Genomic DNA, 20,048 nt, shown 5'->3' with positions numbered 1-20,048 from the left:
CTTTCTGCAAAATAATATTTTTGGCTTGTTCTATAGGTCCCTGATATGCCCAGATGACAAAAAATGTTCAATCCTCAGCAGAATCCTTAAAAGCATCTTCACGTGTAACACTACCAATCAGTTGGCTGGATTTCAGAGTATGGTAGTGTGCTTTGAACACAGTGAATACTTCCTACAAAGAGCAACTGAAAATACTACGGGAGCTTGTTTTATCCAACAGAGAAAAATAATTCCGGGAAAAGCTAATTAGGCGGCATATAGCAAGTGATCAGATTGTTATTCATTGGTCTCTTTAGACCAGGCACCCCCAAACTCGGCCCTCCAGATGTTTTGGGACGACAATTCCCATCATTCCTGGCCACTGGTCCTGTTAGCTAGGGATGATGGGAGTTGTAATCTCAAAACATCTGGAGGGCCGAGTTTGGGGATGCCTGCTTTAGACCTTGCTTCCCTGCACAGGTCCCAGAAGACCAGTACTCTTGATTTCTCCTACTACAGGCAATTTCTCCTACTACAGGCTGCCTGTTTCAGCACCTTGCATTCCCCGTGGGATTTTGCTGTCTCAGAACTAGCTCTGTAGGCTGCCATCGCTACCTGCCCCCAAAGCTGCAAAAATGATTTCCTCAGCAGGTGTAAGTGTCATGATTGCTATAGAAACTACTGGATTTTCTGTACTCCCAACCTTCCTAAGAAATCAATGAAAAGCAAGCAGGAATGGGAAGCTGTGGTGAGCAAAAGACATCCATTGACATTATCTCTCCAGGGGAGCAACACCTACCCACCCCCATAAGGCTTCTTTCTTACTTACTTATACATTTGTATTCTGCTGTGCAGCTGCACCCATGTGCATCTGTGCAACATTTGAAAAACCATTTCTACCTTTTAAAAGTTTTTGAGCTCTGAGTCTTTTTATACCTATCTGAGAAGAGCTGTTGTGCTGCATCTAAAACTTTCTGTGGAATTAACTGGAGCACTATAAAGCAGCTAATTGGATTATATATACTGTATACACCCACCCACCCCCACACACCCCATTGGTCTTCAATCACTGGGTTGTGAAGTGTCCAAACTGAGTGATGCCCTTTTTTTAAAGGTGACTTGCAGTAGCAAAACCATTGCATCGTTGTTTTTAAAAGCTGCTTTAAGAGAAGCGGGGAAGGGTTATATGGTAAAACTATTAAGAGTGAGTCCTGTGTTTGGAGGTTGAGTTAAATATGTTTTGGGTCTGCAAATGCTGAAGAGTATTATTAGTATATATTTTATTCATGTGATGGATAGGACACATGAAGACTCCATGCAGTTGTTTGGGTCCCCTGAACAGTTTTGGATAAAGTAGCTGTGAAGTTGAACCTACCACATGGAAACTTAAAGATGCTTGGCATATCTGCTCTGATTGCTCATAAAAATGAAGTGATGTATAAAATGCATTTTCTTTTTCCTTCATTGCCTGATCGTTGGCCCAGTTCTGTGGTGCTTGAAGGTTAAGATGATTCTTTCAGCTTTTCGAAGGGAAAGCTTTTAGACCTCTGAACATTGCTCTGAACAATGTGGTTTCAGTTACTGACCAGATACCTACCTGTAGGTTCCATTTTTCAGTCAGTAGTTTTTCCTTGTTTTGATGTTATATCCAGTTATGGCACCCTTGCATAAATAGGGACTTGGCTGCAGCATTCATCCTTGCTCTCTAATATGCTTAGAGGGTTGTGGAGGGGTGGGGACTTTAGAGCAAATGGGGGGACATGGGAGCTGTGGGGGGAAGGAGAAGGACTGGGGACGTCTCAGCAGCTGGTGTGATGTTGGATCTTATCCTTGCTTCTTTGTCTGTAGTTTGTGTGCATATAAAACAGGCCATTAAAAAAATAAACACTTGCAAAAGCCCTTTTGCTCTAGTGCTGCTTGCACTGAGTTTTGTATCCAAATGATCCAGAGTCGTAAAGAAAAGACAGAAGCTCAGTGAATGCTAAGTGTTGTATTTGCTTATTTATGTTGTTTGGTATCAGTTTGATCTGGGAATGAGACTGTTATATAAATAACTGAGATCGGCCACAGAAAATTCACAGACATAGCAGGCAGTTCTAATTAGCTTTTCAAATGTCCAGGGAGTTTTGGAGGAAAATGCATAGCTGATCATTTTCTTGGGCATTTAGGGGGCTGAGGCAGAGGCATTATTAATGGATCTGCAACCAACTTGTTTAATAGCTCAGTAGCCAAAGGCCGTAGGTTGGTGGGGTTTGATATAATAACTGAGAATGGCACTTTTACTTGCCAGATGTGATGTCACTTGTTTAGCTTTCCCATGGGTCAGAAATATATAGTTTTATACTTCCAAAGGCTATTGCAAGCATTGGGTGGTCTTAATAAAACATTTATCTGCCCAAGTAGTAAAAATGGTATATTAACAGCCATGTCATCTATGCTAAAACCACTCTCTGTGCAGGCCAAAGGAATCTGCCTGAAAATTTTGCCCAAAGACATCCTTTTCATGAAAAATGAAACAGTCTTGTGACCTTTTCCAATTGGGAATGCGAATCCGTTGGACCTTCCAAAGGCAAAGTATTCTCAATTTGATGTGCTGCATTTAATTGCAGTGGCGCAGCTGGAGTCCCAGCAGCTAATTGAATAATCCCAAATTGGTGTCTTCTGGGAATGCCCGGCATGATCAGTGCTTTGGTTTTGCCCTAGGAATAGCCTGCAAAGGAATTTGATGGAGAGTCTCTGGAGGGAATTTGAGCTAACAGCGGGGAATTGCAGCATTAGCCGGCCCTGTGGCCCTTATCTAGAGAGATTCAGTACATTTTTGGACAATGACCGCTTCGTTGGGATGCCAAATGTGCCCTTGACACTGCTGATTGATAGAATCTTCAGCAGTAAAAGCCTTCCTTGTAAGTGAACTGTATTGGGTTCCAAGTTGCTTTGTTATCCCTTGGCCACAGTGTCCAAAACACAATTATAGTTATTTTTCTGTCTACAGGCACAATTCATCATGGAGAGCTTTTGCTGACATTGAGGTTGGTTAGAAGCCAGAGGGGAAGTGAGAGGCATGGGGAGCAATTTTAGCCTTGATTTTACTAACTGGCATGTACATAATATTTATAGCATTCATATCCTGCCCTTCCTCCAAAGAGTGAAGGGGAGCGTACATAGGGCCATCACATTTTCATTCTCAGTAGCCTTGTGAAGTGGGTTACACAGTGGGACTAAAGTACATATGATGCTAATTGCATTATTCCCAATTATATTGTGTGTGTTCTTTTAAAAATATAATTATGGACAGAGTGATTTTAATTGGGAATGGAGTGGGGGGGGGGCTTAACTCTTTCATTCTTGCCAAACAGCAGTGAAAATTGTCCCCTTTGCTACAGTTAGGCTTTGGGGTGGGACACCCCCATATTTGCAATGTGGGATGGATTTATTTTGTCACCAATGGTTGGGGAGATTAAAAATCTCTCCATGCATTGCATTTCCAGTCACTCCCCATGCCTGACATGAAATGTTAGAGAACCACATTGTGATTGGAAGTAAAACAAAAAGTGGAGCATATGGTTTGAGAAGCATGGTATCACAGAGTTGGAAGGGACCCTAAGGATCATTTAGTCCAACCCCCTGCAATACAGGAATATGCAGCTGTCCCATATGGGGATCGAACCTGCAACTTTGGCATTATCAGCACCATGCCCTAACCAACTGAGCTATCCAGCTTAGCCCTGTGTGTGTAAGCTAAGACCATCCAATATGTATTCTGAATTGGTTTGAAACCCAGGTCCTTCAGTCAGGGTTCGAAATTAGCCGGGCACCAGGCACATTTCATTCCTAAAGATTATCCATTTGTGAGCACCTCAAAAAGTCTGGGTGCCATTTTTTGCATCTGGCTGACACTCAAGGATTACTGAAATGTATGTACTTTGAAATCTCGAAGTGTATGTTAAGGATAAACAATATGTTAAGGAGTTTAACAATAAAGAGTAGAGTATTTTGAAAACTGAAGTATGATACCAATATTTTTATTGTAAACACCAAATTAAACATGTATTAACAATTTCTGTTTAAAATGTGATATTAACATTGTGTAACTTATGTGAATTTCATATTGGGTCATGCTTATGAAAATAATAAAGAGGGTTTCCCAACCCCCCTCCCCCAAGTGACAACTAGACATTCTGTTTTGGCGCCTACAACCGAGGTCCCAGGAGCCATTTGGCTCCTAGCGTCTCTATCCCAGTTTCTAACACTGCCTCCAATTATATACTTGTATATAACACTATCTGGTACTACACTGTGTGATTGTACATTTTTGGCTCTTCTTTAGGTAGCTCAGAGTTGCTGACATGGCTCTCTTAGGCAGTTTCTTACCTGATGCCTGCTTAGTTTTAACCAGTGTTCTAGCACTATGACCACCAGGCATCTTGTTATATTTTATGATCTTTTTAAGAATCTGTTTTAACACTCAGTGTGTGGCTTCCCTCTCCCTTTGTTTTACAGAGATCCGAGCCCAGCTTACTGAACAACTGAAATGTCTTGATCAGCAATGTGAGCTTAGAGTCCAGCTGCTCCAGGACCTGCAGGATTTTTTCCGCAAAAAGGCTGAGATCGAGATGGATTACTCCAGGAACTTGGAGAAGCTAGCTGAACGATTTCTGGCAAAAACAAGGAGCACCAAAGACCAGCAATTCAAGTAAAGTGTTCTTTCTTGCGCAAGGGAGGGGGTAAAACAAACAAACAAATAACATGAAAACCTATCTATTTATGAATGAATGAATGAATGTCTATAACGAAGTATGTGGTGTATTTCTTCTCCCTGTCTGGTTTTTTCCTGTGAAGCAAATGCTGAACAGTAGTTTTTAACCTGCTCCTCCTTCCAGATTTAGCTTGGGAGGGTGTGGCACTCAAATGTGTTGTGTCAGCGTATGTGATCTCTGCAGCATCACATCACTTGTGCTCATCTCTTGGTTGCTTGCCCAGTGGGAAGATGCAGTCTCCTGTGAAATCTGGTACTTTTATGTCCTCTGTTACTGCTTCCTTCCCTCCTCTTTGTGCGTTAAAGGACCCCAGAGTGGAGGATGCAAATCTAACACATAACTGGTGTTTGTCCGTATAAAGTGTGGCCATTGGAAAGCAAGGATTCTTCCTAAAGCTGTGCCACTGTAGCTTGTTGCTGATCTTTGTGAACTGTGGCTGCTGTGACTTTGTTTGAAGTGCTTCAGCTTTGATGCCTGTGAGAGGTTTCACACATGCAAGCAGCACCAGCATTTCCCACCTATTTGCCATGGGTTGCTAGCAGGGGCTCCTCCCATTCTCTGTTATGATAATCACTGGCATCAATGACAGGATGTGCAAAAGGAGAGGAGGAAATGAGCCTCTCCTGCTGCTTATATTGGCTTTGAGAATGGATATGGATTGCGAATCCTCTGAAAATGAATGGAAGGCTGTTTGACATCAATGTCAAAGGAAGGGGGCTCAGTATTGTATAGCTGTGTCCTTCAAGCCTGAAGGACAGCAGTCAGAGTGGGTCACCATCTATATCTGACAGCCACACAGTTTGAGGGGGGAGGGGATAAAGAGAAAGAGAAGCTGCTTTTGTATCAAAGTCATAAGTGAGATCTTAGGGAGCATATGTGACCATGATTCATTCTTGCTTCCTCTGCCGGCTACATTTATTTCTGGAGCTGCATGTATGCACTTGAAGATGGTGCTTTTAAAGGGAACTGCCCCCCAAATTGTGAGCCAAATGGGACAGTCCTCTGCATTTTCATTGTCTCAGTAGGACATGATCTTTTATCCCATAGCTCCATGGCTCTGGTGAGTTACGTGTTTCATTTAAAAAATTGATATTTGAATAAAAACCTGGTTTCTAATACTATGTACCCCCTCAAGACTTTTTGTTTGCTTTGCAAACTTAAAGGTGGCCAAGATACTCTGTGCAAATGCACTAATCCTTCATTGCATTGAGCAATATCCCTGCTAATCTGCCTGTTGTGCAGCATTTTATGTTGGATACCAGTCTTTTGGAACAGAATGGAAATGTATTGCCCATGAACTCAGAAGCACCTGGCAAAGGTGCTTCTGTAATATCTCAGTGTTCTTATCCTAGAAACTTTATTTTCATCTTAAAATGTTCCTAGCACAAATGTTTTCAGAGATGTGTATGAACATGTGATAGCATAGAATTGTTTAAAAGAACAGAAACCTGGAGGCATCCAAGAGAACTCAATCTAATGGATGTTAGTGTGCTAAACTTCCCTGCTTCTAAAATATCCCTAGCAAATTTTTTGATCCCAGGGTTGCAAGTTTCTCACATTTCATGAATGCCAAATTCATGATATGTTTTGTGGCAGAATATATGCAGCCAACATCTTGTGGTTTTGCAGTTCCAAGACTCATGGGAATGCCATGCAAGATATGCAAATGATGTGTAAATTAGACATGGCTTTCTGGCTCATTATGAGATCTAGTATTGCTTTCAGATGGATAAGATGCCCATCTCTGGAAAAGGGGAAAGGCCCTGCTTGTTGTCTGTATTGGACTACAGGGAGAAGGGAACCTTCCTAACTTCTGCTGCATAGCTCGACAATGTGCGAAGCCTTTCAAAATGTGTTGTTGGGATAGCAGCTGGGATGGCAGCTTGATGTAAAATCAGTGTTGGGATCACAATAATATCTGCTCCAGAATATCCAGCCTGTTCTCGGGAGAAAAGATCCATCTGGATGAGCCTCCATCCTAAATTCAGTCTGTTTAATTTCCAGCCATTGAGGGATTAGAATGCTTTGTTTTTATTACTCGATTTAATTGCTGTGTTTGGGAATACGGTTTGGCTGTGATGGGAGATGCAACCTTCCTTTTTACTAGAAAGTCTTCCTCTGAAAGCCATTAACTTTTCACCCTTTGGCTTCCTTTTTATACAGCTTTGAAGTGGTTCACCTTTTGTTCTCCCCCTAACTGATACTTAATGCAAACATCCTCATTAAGACATACACTGCACTACATCACCACCAAAGCCTGATCCCCTAAGCATAGCCAATAAAGAGAGTTGTAAGTGTCCTTCTCATATTTATAGAACTATAATTGTGTCTTGAACATTTTTTGTCTGCCATTTTCCATCAACAGCGGGAGGCTTTAAAAATGCTTTAGATCTGCACTCAGTGTGCCATTAAAGAGAAATGTCAGTTTTGGGTAGTTGTTAGTTCTTGCGTAGTCCAAATGCACAACCCCTAGGTTTTTCCAGTGATAAGTGCAAGAATAAACTTCTGATTAAAGATGGTGTCAAATTTCCCTAGTGGAAATGCTCTCTCATTAGAGACATTTTGCCTATAGCTGCTGCTTTCCTTCTGTTGGGTGTTTCAGTTGAACATTTGATATGGAAGTTGTTAAGCTAGCCAGCAGGCTTTTAATTAATGCTGCAGTGTGTGTTACTCAGAAGTGTTGGGGAACAGTTGTAGCAGATTACTTTTTTTCTTTCTGTTCATGGGTGGAATTTTGTTTGTTAAAGCAGAGTGTCTTGGTTTCCCATATGATTATAGCCTGAAGTGTGATGAGTATCAAAAGTAGATAAAATGGTGAATATGATCCGTTGTTCTAATTTGGAGTACACAACCTTTTAAGTTATGGAAATAACCAGTTTCCTAGCACTGAATCTCACCCATCCCTACAGCAAAATTTTCACAACCCATGAAACCTGTGTTTTGGGGTAATATTTCATAGCTTGTTGGAGGCCAGAATTCTGTCACGAGCAGCTTTTCCTGTTTTAGTGTTTGCATCTTATAGATGCTATTTTGGTGGTTTCCCTGCTTGTTTTGCAGTGGTGTGATCAATTTTCCCCAGTCAGTGGTGATTATAGGATAATATCACTGTTTACAGCTTTGAAATGTTCCAAGTTGTCTCTTCTTCGTCTTCATTGGCGATCACTCGTAGCCGAGTAAGATTGTCTTCCATGAACATGGTCTTAACATGTTCATGGAACATGTTAAGGGACTATTTATTTGCTCATCGTCTAACATTGTGTATGCCATCAAATGCCAACAGTGTCCTTCAGCTCTCTATATTGGACAAACAGGCCAAACCTTACGCCAAAGAATAAATGGACATAAATCTGACATCAAGAATCACAAAACAGAGAAACCAGTAGGAGAACACTTCAATCTCCCAGGACATTCTATACAAGATCTCAAAGTAGCTGTTTTACTACAAAGGAATTTCAGAAATAGACTGGAAAGAGAAGCTGCTGAATTACAACTCATTACCAAACTTAAAACAATGGAGAGACCTGGTCTGAATAGAGACATTGGATTCTTATCTCATTATACATGACTAAGCCATCTCTCACCCCCTCACCCCTTGCCTTTTCCTGTAAGACCTATTGCAGTCGTTAAGAGTCGTCAACAGGCTCATCTCAGCTATCTGCCAATCTCCGATTCCCACCACCCTTCTGAGTAATACCCCTCCCCACCTTCTCAATATATAGAAGGATCTGGCAACTTCTGTTTCAGTGTATCTGAAGAAGTGTGCATGCACACGAAAGCTTATACCAAGAACTAACTTAGTTGGTCTTTAAGGTGCTACAGGAAGGAATTTTTTTATTTGGACTATGGCAGACCAACACGGCTACCCATCTGTAAATGGTCTTAACAGTGAGTCTGTAAGTGACTGTGGAGACCAATTCTGGATCCACACATCCTTCCACAGTGGGGACATAGGTTTCTGGGCTGGAGTTGATCATGATGAAGGTTTGCCAAATGTGCCTTCCTCTTAGCACTATTCTTCTTTTCGCCTTGAGTTTGTGCTTCTTCAAAGTCCATGACACCTTTGGTAAAGGTTGTTCTCCAGTTGGAGCGCTTGCAGGTCAGTGTTTCCAAGTTACCAGTGCTTATACTATATTTTTAAAGATTTGCCTTGAGAGCGTCTTTAAACCTCTTTTGGTTTTCTCCGGTATTTTGCTTTCCATTATTAAGTTGGGAGTAGTTGCTTTGGAAGATGATAATCAGGCATCCGAACAACATAGCCAGTCCAATGAAGTTGATGTTAAAGAATCATTGCTTCAACACTGGTGATCTTTACATATTCCAGGTTGTACAAAAAGTAAAGGTAGACCTGTTGGCTCATAAGAATAACTCCAAAATCTGTATTAGCTAAATCTGTATTAGTGTCTTTTTGATAGGCCTACTGAAGTATCACAAAATAGCATGCAAGCTTTTGAGTGCTGCTGAACTTTTCACCAGGGTAGGAGGTAAGCAAAGCAAAGTTGGGGCAGGGAGAAAAACTGCCGGTATGAATCTTAATGCAGAATGGGGAAGGAAGTAGCAGGCATTCAGATGAAACTTCTTTTTTGTACCACACAGGTATCAGGTTGCACCAAAGCCTGGGGGGGGGGGGGAGAGAAATAGCAAAGACTGATTCCTCAACTCTGGAATTACAACAACCAACTGTTAATCCCAAGTTTGTCCCTTTACCTTTGGGTAAGACACAGAATTTCCATCATAGGTGGAAAACAGTAATAAAAAGAAACTAGGGAGAAAATAGGGCGGGATACGATGAATGACAACAGGGAGAGATTAATTTTTGGTAGTGTGCCTAAACGTCAATAGAAGCAAATTTGGTAACTTTACCTAACAGCTGGAGGAAATGTTCCCTCAGAGAATCAAGTTTTATCTTCAGGTGACAGAAGACCCTCTTCTTCCACTTCTGCTGTTTAATGGCTAAATTCAGTATATTCCAAGCCGAATGAAAGGTAGCTGTGTTTGTCCATAAAAAACAATACCAGAATTCATCTCAGGGCAATACCTAATAGCAATACCTGCTAGTCAAGCTCTCCTTACCATACGGTGTGACAATTTTTCTCTCCTCTCTCACTTCGCTTTATTTTACTGTCTAGCCTGATGAAGAGCTTAGGAAAATGCAAAACACTTGCACACCAACACACACACACACACACACGGTTGGCCAGTTTAAAGGTATTCCCCTAATATGGATTTTTGAAATGCTTGTAACTGTAAGTCATGTTCTTTCTTGCTACTCAGGAATCCTCTCATCTGAAGATCAGTCTGAGACCCTTCAAATGCCTCTACTTTCCATCTCAGCTGTTTGTGTCACCTGCCATCTGTCTGTCACCCATGGCGTTCCACAAAAGCCTCCAGTTTGAAACAAGAGAGAAGGCACTTGAAGGCCGGTGCTGCAATTCTTACAAGATTTTGTGAGAATAGCAGCATCTTTCTGTCTCTCTTGAATTTTTTTCATGTCTTCTAAAACTCTTCTTCTGTAAGGGCAGAGAAAGCAACACATGTAGGCATTGTGCAGTGTATGAACGCTCACAGGGATGTTCTTCACCTGTTAATAAGCCCATTTGACGGGACCAAAAGGGCAATATCCCCAATTTACCTCTCTCCTTTCCTGTTTCCAGTGAATGACAAGATTTAAGGCCCTTGGGATTCAGACAACATGCTTGTCCCCCACACTTCCATTTCCCCTTTCCCCACTCACTCCAGCAACTATCATTGTCCCCTTGAAGCACAAATTTAAAATGGGGTTGTTTGTCTCCCTTGCCTCAGCACGTCCTGTGCATCCAACTGCATGTAAGAAGGATGCTGCTTTATGTAAGCCATAAAACTAATAATGTAGGGACTATATTGGAGGACGGATTAGTAAGAAAAATTACTGCTTCATTTTCTTTTTTGCGGTTTCTGATATCTCTTACTTCTTTATCTTGAATCCTTTAATCACACATCCTGAATTTGAAATGTGGTATAGATTAAACAGCTTTACTTATTCACAGTCTCAAATTGACTCTCAATCACAGTTGGGGTTTCTAATGCCATGTGGTTACTAAAAGGGAGCTGACTTGGATCTGTGTCTTCCGATTTCACACATGTTCAGGCCATAGTGTGGAGTGTATTTGTGAGTAAATAACACAAAGGTCACCTCCAAGTTTGTCCTACCTTGAAAGGAAGGTGGGGAACCTGTCAGCCCCTTTGTAACAGGTTTACTTTACCCAAAGTAGCTCCAGAAAGTTTCTCCCAGTCCATGAGCTGTTATAGGGATGGAAGTCAGAGAAGCATTGTTTATTCTGTGTCTACCACACGGGTCCAACATGACATTAGAAGAGCTCAGGCACTTGTAGCCATGATATATAAATAAGCTACTTTTTCTGGTCATTGACGTGAAGGGAGAAGAATATTGAATTTGTCATGGTGCTGCTAAACGTGCAGGAAAACAGACACCGAGGCCTCAAACTGAAGCTTTGAATCAAACACTTTGGAAGCCCCAAGAGATTTTGTTCTTTAGCAGAACTATTTCAGGGTAGCAGATGGTTTGAAATCTGGCTCCAAGTCCCAAACTCTCTGCAATGGATGCAGAACAATGGATTTACCTGCAGGGGAAACTTCTGATGCTACTGTTTTCTCTTATTGCTGAAGTAGGAGCTATGTGGCATGGAAGGATCCAATGCTAACAATGCTCTTATTGGCAAGTCTATTATGCCCTCCTGCCTGTAGTTGACTGTAGTTGAATCAGGAGCTTGCATTTGCTAAAGGGAGAGTTCAACATAGATTTCAGGGATGAGACCCACTTCTGGCTTTCCACACAGCTGCATCCTAAATAATAATAATAATAATAATAATAATAATAATAATTTATAATGAACTACCTATATGAAGGTTAGAGAAGTGAATGTCCCACAGTGAAGCAACTTTTTCCTGACATTTGTAACTCTGATTTGTTCTATCATTTATACTGCCAAATTACCTGCACTATATCTATACCGTATTTTTCGCCCTATAGGACGCACTGGCCCATAGGACGCACACACATTTCCTCTTTTTTTGGAGGGGGAAAAGTGCACCCTATAGGGCGAAAAATACGGTACATTGTCTTGCAAAATTACACCGATGGCCTGCTCAGTCTCCAAAATGCTTAATTACATTTCTTTTCAAGGAGGAGCATGGTGTCACCAGTATACTGATGACATGCAGCTCTATCTGTGCATTCCATCTGAATCAGGAGAGACTGTGGAGGTGTTGGACTGGTGCCTGGAAGCAGTGATGGGCCGGATTGGGGCCAAGAAAGCGAAACTGAACCCTGAAAAGATGGAGGTGCTCGTGGGTAGTCAGCTCTCATATCAGGGAATTAGGTAGATGATGTTTTGGGAGTGGCTGCACTCCCCCTGAAGGAATATGTTCATAGCCTGGGAGGACACATTGATGCCATATCTGTCCAAGTGGCCTCTGTGGCTAGGAGTAATTATGCCCAGCTCAGGCTGGTCCACTAGCTATAGCCATTCCTGGACTGAGGAAGTCCGGCTTCAGGGGTCCTCCTGTCCGGAATCTGCAGCTAGTACAGGTTGGTGAATGGTTTAGCCCAGGGGTAGGCAACCTAAGGCCCGGGGGCCAGATGCGGCCCAATCACCTTCTCAATCTGGCCCGCAGATGGTCCGGGAATCGGCGTGTTTGTACATGAGTAGAATGTGTCCTTTTATTTAAAATTCATCTCTGGGTTATTTGTGGGGCCTGCCTGGTGTTTTTACATGAGTAGAAGGTGTGCTTTTATTTAAAATGCATCTCTGGGTTGTTTGTGGGGCATAGGAATTCGTTCATTCCCCCCCCCCCCAAAAAAAAATAGTCTGGCCCCCAGCAAGCTCTGAGGGACAGTGGACCAGCCCCCTGCTGGAAAAGGTTGCTGACCCCTGGTTTAGCCCAATGGGACCACAGGTCACCAGTCCTGAAAGCACTGTGTGTGGCTCCTAGTGAGCTACCATGCCCAACTCAAGCTGTTAATATTTGCCCTAAATGGCTTGGCACCCAAATATCCAAAAGAGCACCTCCACCAGTATCAACCACCTCAGTTCTTACAGTCTACAGGGGAGATCCTGTTGGGGGTGCTGTCTCTGGAGGCTGCCTGGTTGGCACTGACTCATAACAGAACCTTCTTGATAGGACTCTCCCATTTGTGGATCATTTTTCCTGGTGAGGTGTGTCTGTCTCCCTCAGTGTTAATGTTTAGGTGGAATTTTAAAGCATTCCTGTTCACCTAGGCACATGGTGGTTGAAAGACATTGTTTCTGGCAACTTTGAAATTAGTAGTTGTGAGGATGCTTGTTTTTTCTTTAATTGTTTTTGTAGTTTGTTGTTTGCTATCCTGGTATTCTTTGGGTGGCGGTGATGATACTGACAGCAGCTCTGCGTGTCCTGGGTGAGAGACTTTTCTAAGTCTTCTTGCCCGAGTTCCTTTAACTAGACCTGCCAGGGACCTTGAAACAGTCTATATACAAAGCATGTTCTCTGCCATATCTCACCAAGCAGCTAAACAAAAGTAACACTGCGGCCTATTTTAAGACAGGATGATAAAATGGCTTTAGAAAATGAGGATAATCTTCGGAAGTGAGATGCTAAGCAGCAATTGTCAACTTCCAACTATCAGAGCAGCCAGGACATCCCAGCATGAAGTTCAGGCGACTTTTTGGCTGCCTGTGTCCTGAAGAGGATGCAGACAAGCCTGGCAGCCTTCAGGCTGAGCACTTGTAAACAACAGATGTTCACAACTAGAATATTGGGTGGTGATTATGGTGGTTTTTTTTAAGGACTTGAGGTGTGGGGGAAATGAGCCTAAAGATCACCACTGCTTGAAAATCTTAAAAGTATATAATTAGAATAAAGAGCGCATTATGACTTTAAGTGGTTTGAAAGAAATAAGCCTTGTATATGAAAACAGTGCTAAACCTTGAAAATTCTATTATCACTCGGGCATTTTCCTAAGTGATCTAAGAACACCTTGTATTATGGAGTGTGTGGATTGTTAAATTTCAGCATGCCATTAATGATGAAATGGATTTATTGAATATTTTAATACAAAAAGGATGCATATATTTAATATAAAAAGAATACATGCCATTAATGATAACATTGATTAATCACAGCAAGAAAAAGAAGGATATTGATGTTTTTATTAAGATTTTGTTGTAGTTTTATTGTTGCATGTTACATTTTGTTTGATATCCTCTATCTTGTGTCTGGGTATGTTCAGTGGCGGGGTGGATTATAAACAATCACTAGTTTTAATTATAACTAGTTTTAATTAGAAATATCTTTTTGATATTCCATTTCCTAAGTACTTTCATCTTGTAACAGATGTTAAGATCTGGGAATTAAATCTATAAGCTGTTGTATTTTAATACTTAAATCTCATTGCAAGCTACTGAGGGCTAAACTTCTAAATATCAGTCATTAGATTTGAAAAATTAATATCAACCTCTTAAGTGCCGTCTTTTATCTTGTGTGTGTTTGTATTTTAAATATGGTAAACGGGCATGTTAAACTATTCAGAACTTTTCCTTTCCTCCCCATGATCCTAGGAGTGTATTTGGCACATACTGTTTCGAGAGACCTGCTTTATTCCCTAGCCTTTGTTTGAATTACCGTATTTTTTGCTCTATAAGACTCACTTTTTCCCTCCTAAAAAGTAAGGGGAAATATGTGTGCGTCTTATGGAGCGAATGCAGGCTGCGCAGCTATCCCAGAAGCCAGAACAGCAAGAGGGATTGCTGCTTTCACTGCGTAGCGATCCCTCTTGCTGTTCTGGCTTCTGAGATTCAGAATATTTTTTCCTTGTTTTCCTCCTCTAAAAACTAGGTGCGTCTTGTGGTCTGGTGTGTCTTATAGAGCGAAAAATACGGTACTCAACAGTGACTCAGTGGGCCTGTTTTGTAAATCAAAACACTAGGAATGCCAGTTGATTTTGCTGTATTGAATTGGTCCTGCAAATGTTCAGATACATTCTGTTTCAACATAAATTTTGAAAGCCTTCAGAGGATGAGGAAAGTTCTGATTGGAAAGTTCACCAGGGTGTTTAAGAGTGTACAGTGGTACCTCTGGTTAAGAACTTAATTCGTTCTGGAGGTCCGTTCTTAACCAGAGACTGTTCTTAACCTGAAGCACCACTTTAGCTAATGGGGCCTCCCACTGCTGCCGCGCCGCCGGAGCACGATTTCTGTTCTCATCCTGAAGCAAAGTTCTTAACCCGAGGTACTATTTCTGGGTTAGCGGAGTCTGTAACCTGAAGCGTCTGTAACCTGAAGCGTATTTAACCCGAGGTACCACGGTAATCATATACCTGGGAATAATCCTCACTGAATTAAATAGGACTTCCTTCTAAGTGTACCAAGTGCACTATAGAAGTATAGAATTGTACTGTAAATGGTTGAAATTCTACTTCGTAACATCAAACCTGTAAATTAAGTCTGTAAACTAGTTTAACAGGCACCCGTGCTGATCCAAAATAGCTTATCAGGTAGTACAAACCCTGTCCTACTTGCTGCCTGAGGTATAATGTGTTAACCTCTGACCCTCTTGCCACAGGCAGAGAATCCTCATTATTAGTGAATACATAACTTAAGAGTCAATGTCAAAGGCTTGCATTACATCTGGGATTATTAAAAATTTTCATAGCTCCGTCTATTTGCAGCATTTATGCAGTTGTTCAATGGAAAGCGAGCAGGAACCTTTTTGTTTCAACCCTGCCCTGAGTTTTTTTGAATAATGAAAGCTAGATGTATGCCACTGACTGTGAAATGATTCAGTTAGTAACAAGTCATTGAAATACTTTGTGTCACAACAACATGTTTATATCTTGACTGTTATGGGCACTTTTACCTACATTGGTGAACTTACCACTATTAACTGCAGCTGAGATCTGGGCTCAACATGAGCATAGGAACTGTCACACAAAACCAGAAATGGTTGTGCCAAAATTATTGCCTCTTATTTTGACATACAGTGGTACCTCGGGTTACAAACGCTTCAGGTTACAGACTCCTCTAACCCAGAAATAGTACCTCGGGCTAAGAACTTTGCTTCAGGATGAGAACAGAAATCGCACGGCGGCAGCGGGAGGCCCCATTAGCTAAAGTGGTACCTCAGGTTAAGAACAGTTTCAGGTTTAGAACGGACCTCCAGAACGAATTAAGTTCTTAACCCGAGGTACTACTGTACTTAGAATAATAGAACTAGAGAGATGGAAGGGACCACAGAGGTCGTCTACTCCAGCCCCCTGCAATGCAGGAATCTTTTATGCAGTGTAGGACTCAAACCCGTGACCCTGACATTAAGAGTCCTGTGCTCTACCAACTGAGCCGAAAGCAGAAGCCCAAACTTCTCTCTCTTCCCCTCGGCTTTGCTTCCTGGTTTATCATCATTGTTTGGGAAGCAGGCATTAGCAGTGAGCACCATATTTTTAAACAAGGAAGAAAACGGGTCTTCTTACCAAACTTCACGAGCCTATGCTGATTTTTTAATATATTTTTTTAGAGAGGGGAAGTATTTGTATTTGAGCACAAGCAACCTGGTATAGTTAAACCAGCTCCAGTCTTTGGGGAAATATCATCCTTTAATCCTTTTCACACTGAGGCATTGGAGCAATAATATCCAACCAGAAGTAATGAATTGGAGTCGATGTTTGATCTACATGAAGGGATCCCTTTTGAGCACTGCACGTTTGAAGCCTTCTCCTTGGGTGGTCATAAATCTAAATCAGAGCATTCACCACTTTCACAGCAAAAGTCAGCTTGCATGGTACAGTAGCTGCATTTAGTGGTGCTTAAATTCCTTTGTAGTTTTAGTTAGAAATGCTATTAGCTTCCCTTCCATGAAATTCCCTCAGAGGCAATCACCCTCCAGTTATAAGTGACAGTTCTTGTGTATGCATGGCTATCATTGAGTGAGTTTTTAATTTTTATGAAAGCAAAACCCTTCTTTTTAACCTCCACCTCTGCTCTTCTCTTTCCCAGAATATCCTGTCTGTCTTGTCTGTCTTTTTCAGATTGCGATCTCTTTACTGTAGGGTTAGTCCTTATCTCTGCAAATGCTTCTCAATGCTGAGCTGCCTGTGTTAAATAAAAATTATGTAAATAGTCTGTTTATTTTGTAAAATCTCTTTGAGATGAAGTGTGCAAAAACAAGAAAGGCGGCCTTATTGTTCCTAGATTAAATAGGGGTTGAGGGGAGCCCTCATGGTTATAATGCAATATCTAAAGTGGGTTCCCAAGACATGTGTCCCGACTGCGTGAGGCTGAGATTTGGGCGTGGACTGACTGAGGTGACAGTCCCAGACAGAAATTAGAATGGTGCTGTGCTTAATCATATTCCCCCTCCTGCCCTATGGCCTTTCATGTGTAACCTCATGCGGTATGTCAACATGCAAACTGGCGCCACCAGACACCAGTGGTTCTACTTGCCATATTTCTGTGGGCCCTTGGTATTTCTGCTATGCACCACTTTGGAATAGCTCTGTGAATTGTGGCGCAGTAGTTTGGACAGCTGAGAATTGTCTCTCTTAACTCTTTAATGTCCATATATTTTCCTTTGGTTTAAAGGAGATTTTCATGCTGTGCTCTTCTTGCGCGCACACACTCTCTCTTTTTGGCGGGGAGAACCATGTCATCTAAGCCATATCAGTTGGCATAGGGCTTGGGTAGGCAACTCTAAAGAACTGGAGAATGGTGATTTCAGTTCTCCTGCTCTGGTGGCGGGCACTTTCTAGGTATTCCCTGTGGTGTGCCTTGGTTTGGCTCATAACATATTAATTCTTGACAGTTTTAGGAATTCAGTTGCAGGACATGAGAAGCTAGCATTATGCCATATGTGCAAGAGAGAGCAAGTCTTCATAGTTCACATATGGATGTGGACCCTTAGTATGGCAGTTCAGCTGGACTGGGTGTAAGGAGGAGCTCCAGCTTTGTGGCAACTGCTGAGAAGAAACAAAAGGAGAACTAGTTGTTTCCCCCCCCAAAAAAAGGGGGGGAAGCATCTTGATGAAAAGAGACCTTTGACCTCCATAAAAAGGTTGTCTTGGAGCAATTCTCTCCCTAAACATGTTTGCTTGGCACAACCATTGTTAGCTTTTTGGTACTAGGTTATGTCAATTAGGTATATTATTGTTGTTGTTGTTGTTGTTGTTGTTAGACCAAGTCTTTAAGACCTTTACTGTAACTGCCCTTGTTTGTTTTTTACTTGCTTTTAATATTATCTTAATGCTTTTTAAATAATTAAAACAAAGCAACCCCAAACTATTAGAGTGGTAAGCTGCCCTGAGGACTTCATATACTACAAAGGTGGGGTAGATCTTTAAACAAACTGTGGTATGTCAGTAGTTTCTTCTAGTAAGCTCTCCTTCCCTCCCTCTCCTTTTTAATAAAAATGTGCTACTGTGCCAGATTTCCATGATGACAAGCTGCTGCTCAAGAGGCTGGCCGTGAATAAACTCCTCTACCTGTTTTTCCAACGTCACACTGTTCTTTGGCTCAGAGGCATGAAGGCCAGATTTGAGGAAATGTTTTGCTAGCTTTATTTATGGGCAAAATATCACAAGTACAGGAAGAAGATCATGCTTGCGGGAATATATGACAATGCCTACTGAAATAGGTGCCTTGTTCCACCTACACTGGATATACCAGGGTGGATGGGGAACCATAAGCACTCTTCAGGAGTTCATGAACTCAAGAGGGGGAAAGTGTATGCATGCCACCCCCAGTGACTCTGTGCACACCTGCCGCACCCTTTCACATATTTAGTCTGAGCATCTGAAGAAGTCTGGATGGACATGCTTTGAAGCTACCTCAGTGCCTGGAATCCTGATAATGCAGGGTTTCTGATCACAGGGAGGCTTCTCTCAGTGTGTTCAACCAAACACATTTAGAAGCCTCCTTCAGACCCTTGGACTAAACACATTTGGGTGTGTAGGGTCTGGGGCAAGTGCATGTGAGGACATTGGGGGCAAAGCCAACCCCATGCATACTTTTTGCCCTTGTGTGTTCAGGATGAATGCCTGCAGAAGCTAAAGATAGCCTGCTTGGTTCTTCAGGGGGAAGGGATCCAAAGCACACAATAGGGAAATACCTTTATAAGGACCCCACAAAAATGTCACAAAGTAGTAAATAAGCTTTGGAGCTTTCCAGAAAGCTTCACTCAAGCCAGGTGTTAAAACAGGGGGTGGAGAAAACAGGGGGTGGAGTAAATAAGCTTTGGAGCTTTCCAGAAAGCTTCACTCAAGCCAGGTGTTAAAACAGGGGGTCTTTAAGCAGAGGCTTGACAACCATATGTCAGGAGTGCTCTGATGGTGTTTCCTGCTTGGCAGGGGGTTGGACTCGATGGCCCTTGTGGTCTCTTCCAACTCTAGGATTCTATGATTCTATGATTCTATGAGAAGTAAGGAGAAGGGGAAAGCTGGCATGACATCAGCAGATGGAAACAATCTTAAAATGGATTCCAGCAGTTGTGGTGCAGACATAATTAGATTAGTGTCTGCTGGGTGCTAAAATGGCTTTTCAGACTGCGTTGAGGGCTGTTAGGACTAAGAAACAAAAGCGGTTCCTCCGTGACATTCTGGAAATAAAATCGTAGCTCGGAAGTCGAACGGAATCCTTTCCGGAAGTCCGTTCGACTTCCAAAACGTGTGGAAACCAAGGTGCAGCTTCTGATTGGCTGCAGGAAGCTCCTGCAGCCAATTGGAAGTTTCAGAAGCTGTGTTGGCTGTTCGGGTTTCAAAGAAAGTTTGCAAACCAGAACACTCACTTCTGGGTTTGCAGTGTTTGAGAGCCAAAGTGTTCAACTTGCAAGGCATTCAGGAACCAAGGTACGACTGTACAACATTTAACAGAGTCTTGGTTCTGTCTCTAGACTGAAGTGGAGTGCACGGGCCACTTGCTGTTTTGGAAACATTCATGAATGGGCCAGAGTGGGATGAGGTAGTAAAGTTAGCTATATTGGTCCATAAGAAAAATATCTGAAATCCACAATTTGGTAATCGCTTAATTAGGATCAACCAAAAGGTCACAAACTTGTGCCAAGCTTTTGAAATTTGGACTGCAGTTCCCATCAGTCCCAGATAGCACACACTGCCCTAGAAGGTGGACTTAGGACTTCACATTTAGTGTCCTTGACCCAAGGAAGCTGCATGATTTCCCTTACCTGCTAATGCTGACATTCTGAATCTTCGTCATGCCATTTATGTATGTGCAAAGTTATTCTGGCTTTATTAACAGGTTGCATTCTCAGAACATCTGGTATCAAGGTCAGTGT

General features: G+C 42.0%; 1 protein-coding gene across 6 annotated transcripts in view; it reads left to right on the top strand.

The window, feature by feature from the left end:
• SRGAP2 (SLIT-ROBO Rho GTPase activating protein 2) overlaps positions 1-20,048 on the top strand; it is a 208,425-nt gene that overhangs the window by 56,601 nt on the left and 131,776 nt on the right. For all 6 annotated transcript variants that reach the window (XM_081193417.1, XM_081193416.1, XM_081193415.1 and 3 more), the window contains exon 3: positions 4,480-4,672. In XM_081193417.1, coding sequence (XP_081049543.1) covers positions 4,480-4,672 — 193 coding nt within the window. The remainder of the gene's footprint in view (positions 1-4,479; positions 4,673-20,048) is intronic.

This window comes from Podarcis bocagei (assembly GCF_964188305.1).
Source record: "Podarcis bocagei genome assembly, chromosome: 5".
Taxonomy (NCBI): domain Eukaryota; kingdom Metazoa; phylum Chordata; class Lepidosauria; order Squamata; family Lacertidae; genus Podarcis; species Podarcis bocagei.
Note: the sequence above shows the minus strand (reverse complement) of the source record. Positions and strands in the feature narration are given on the sequence as shown.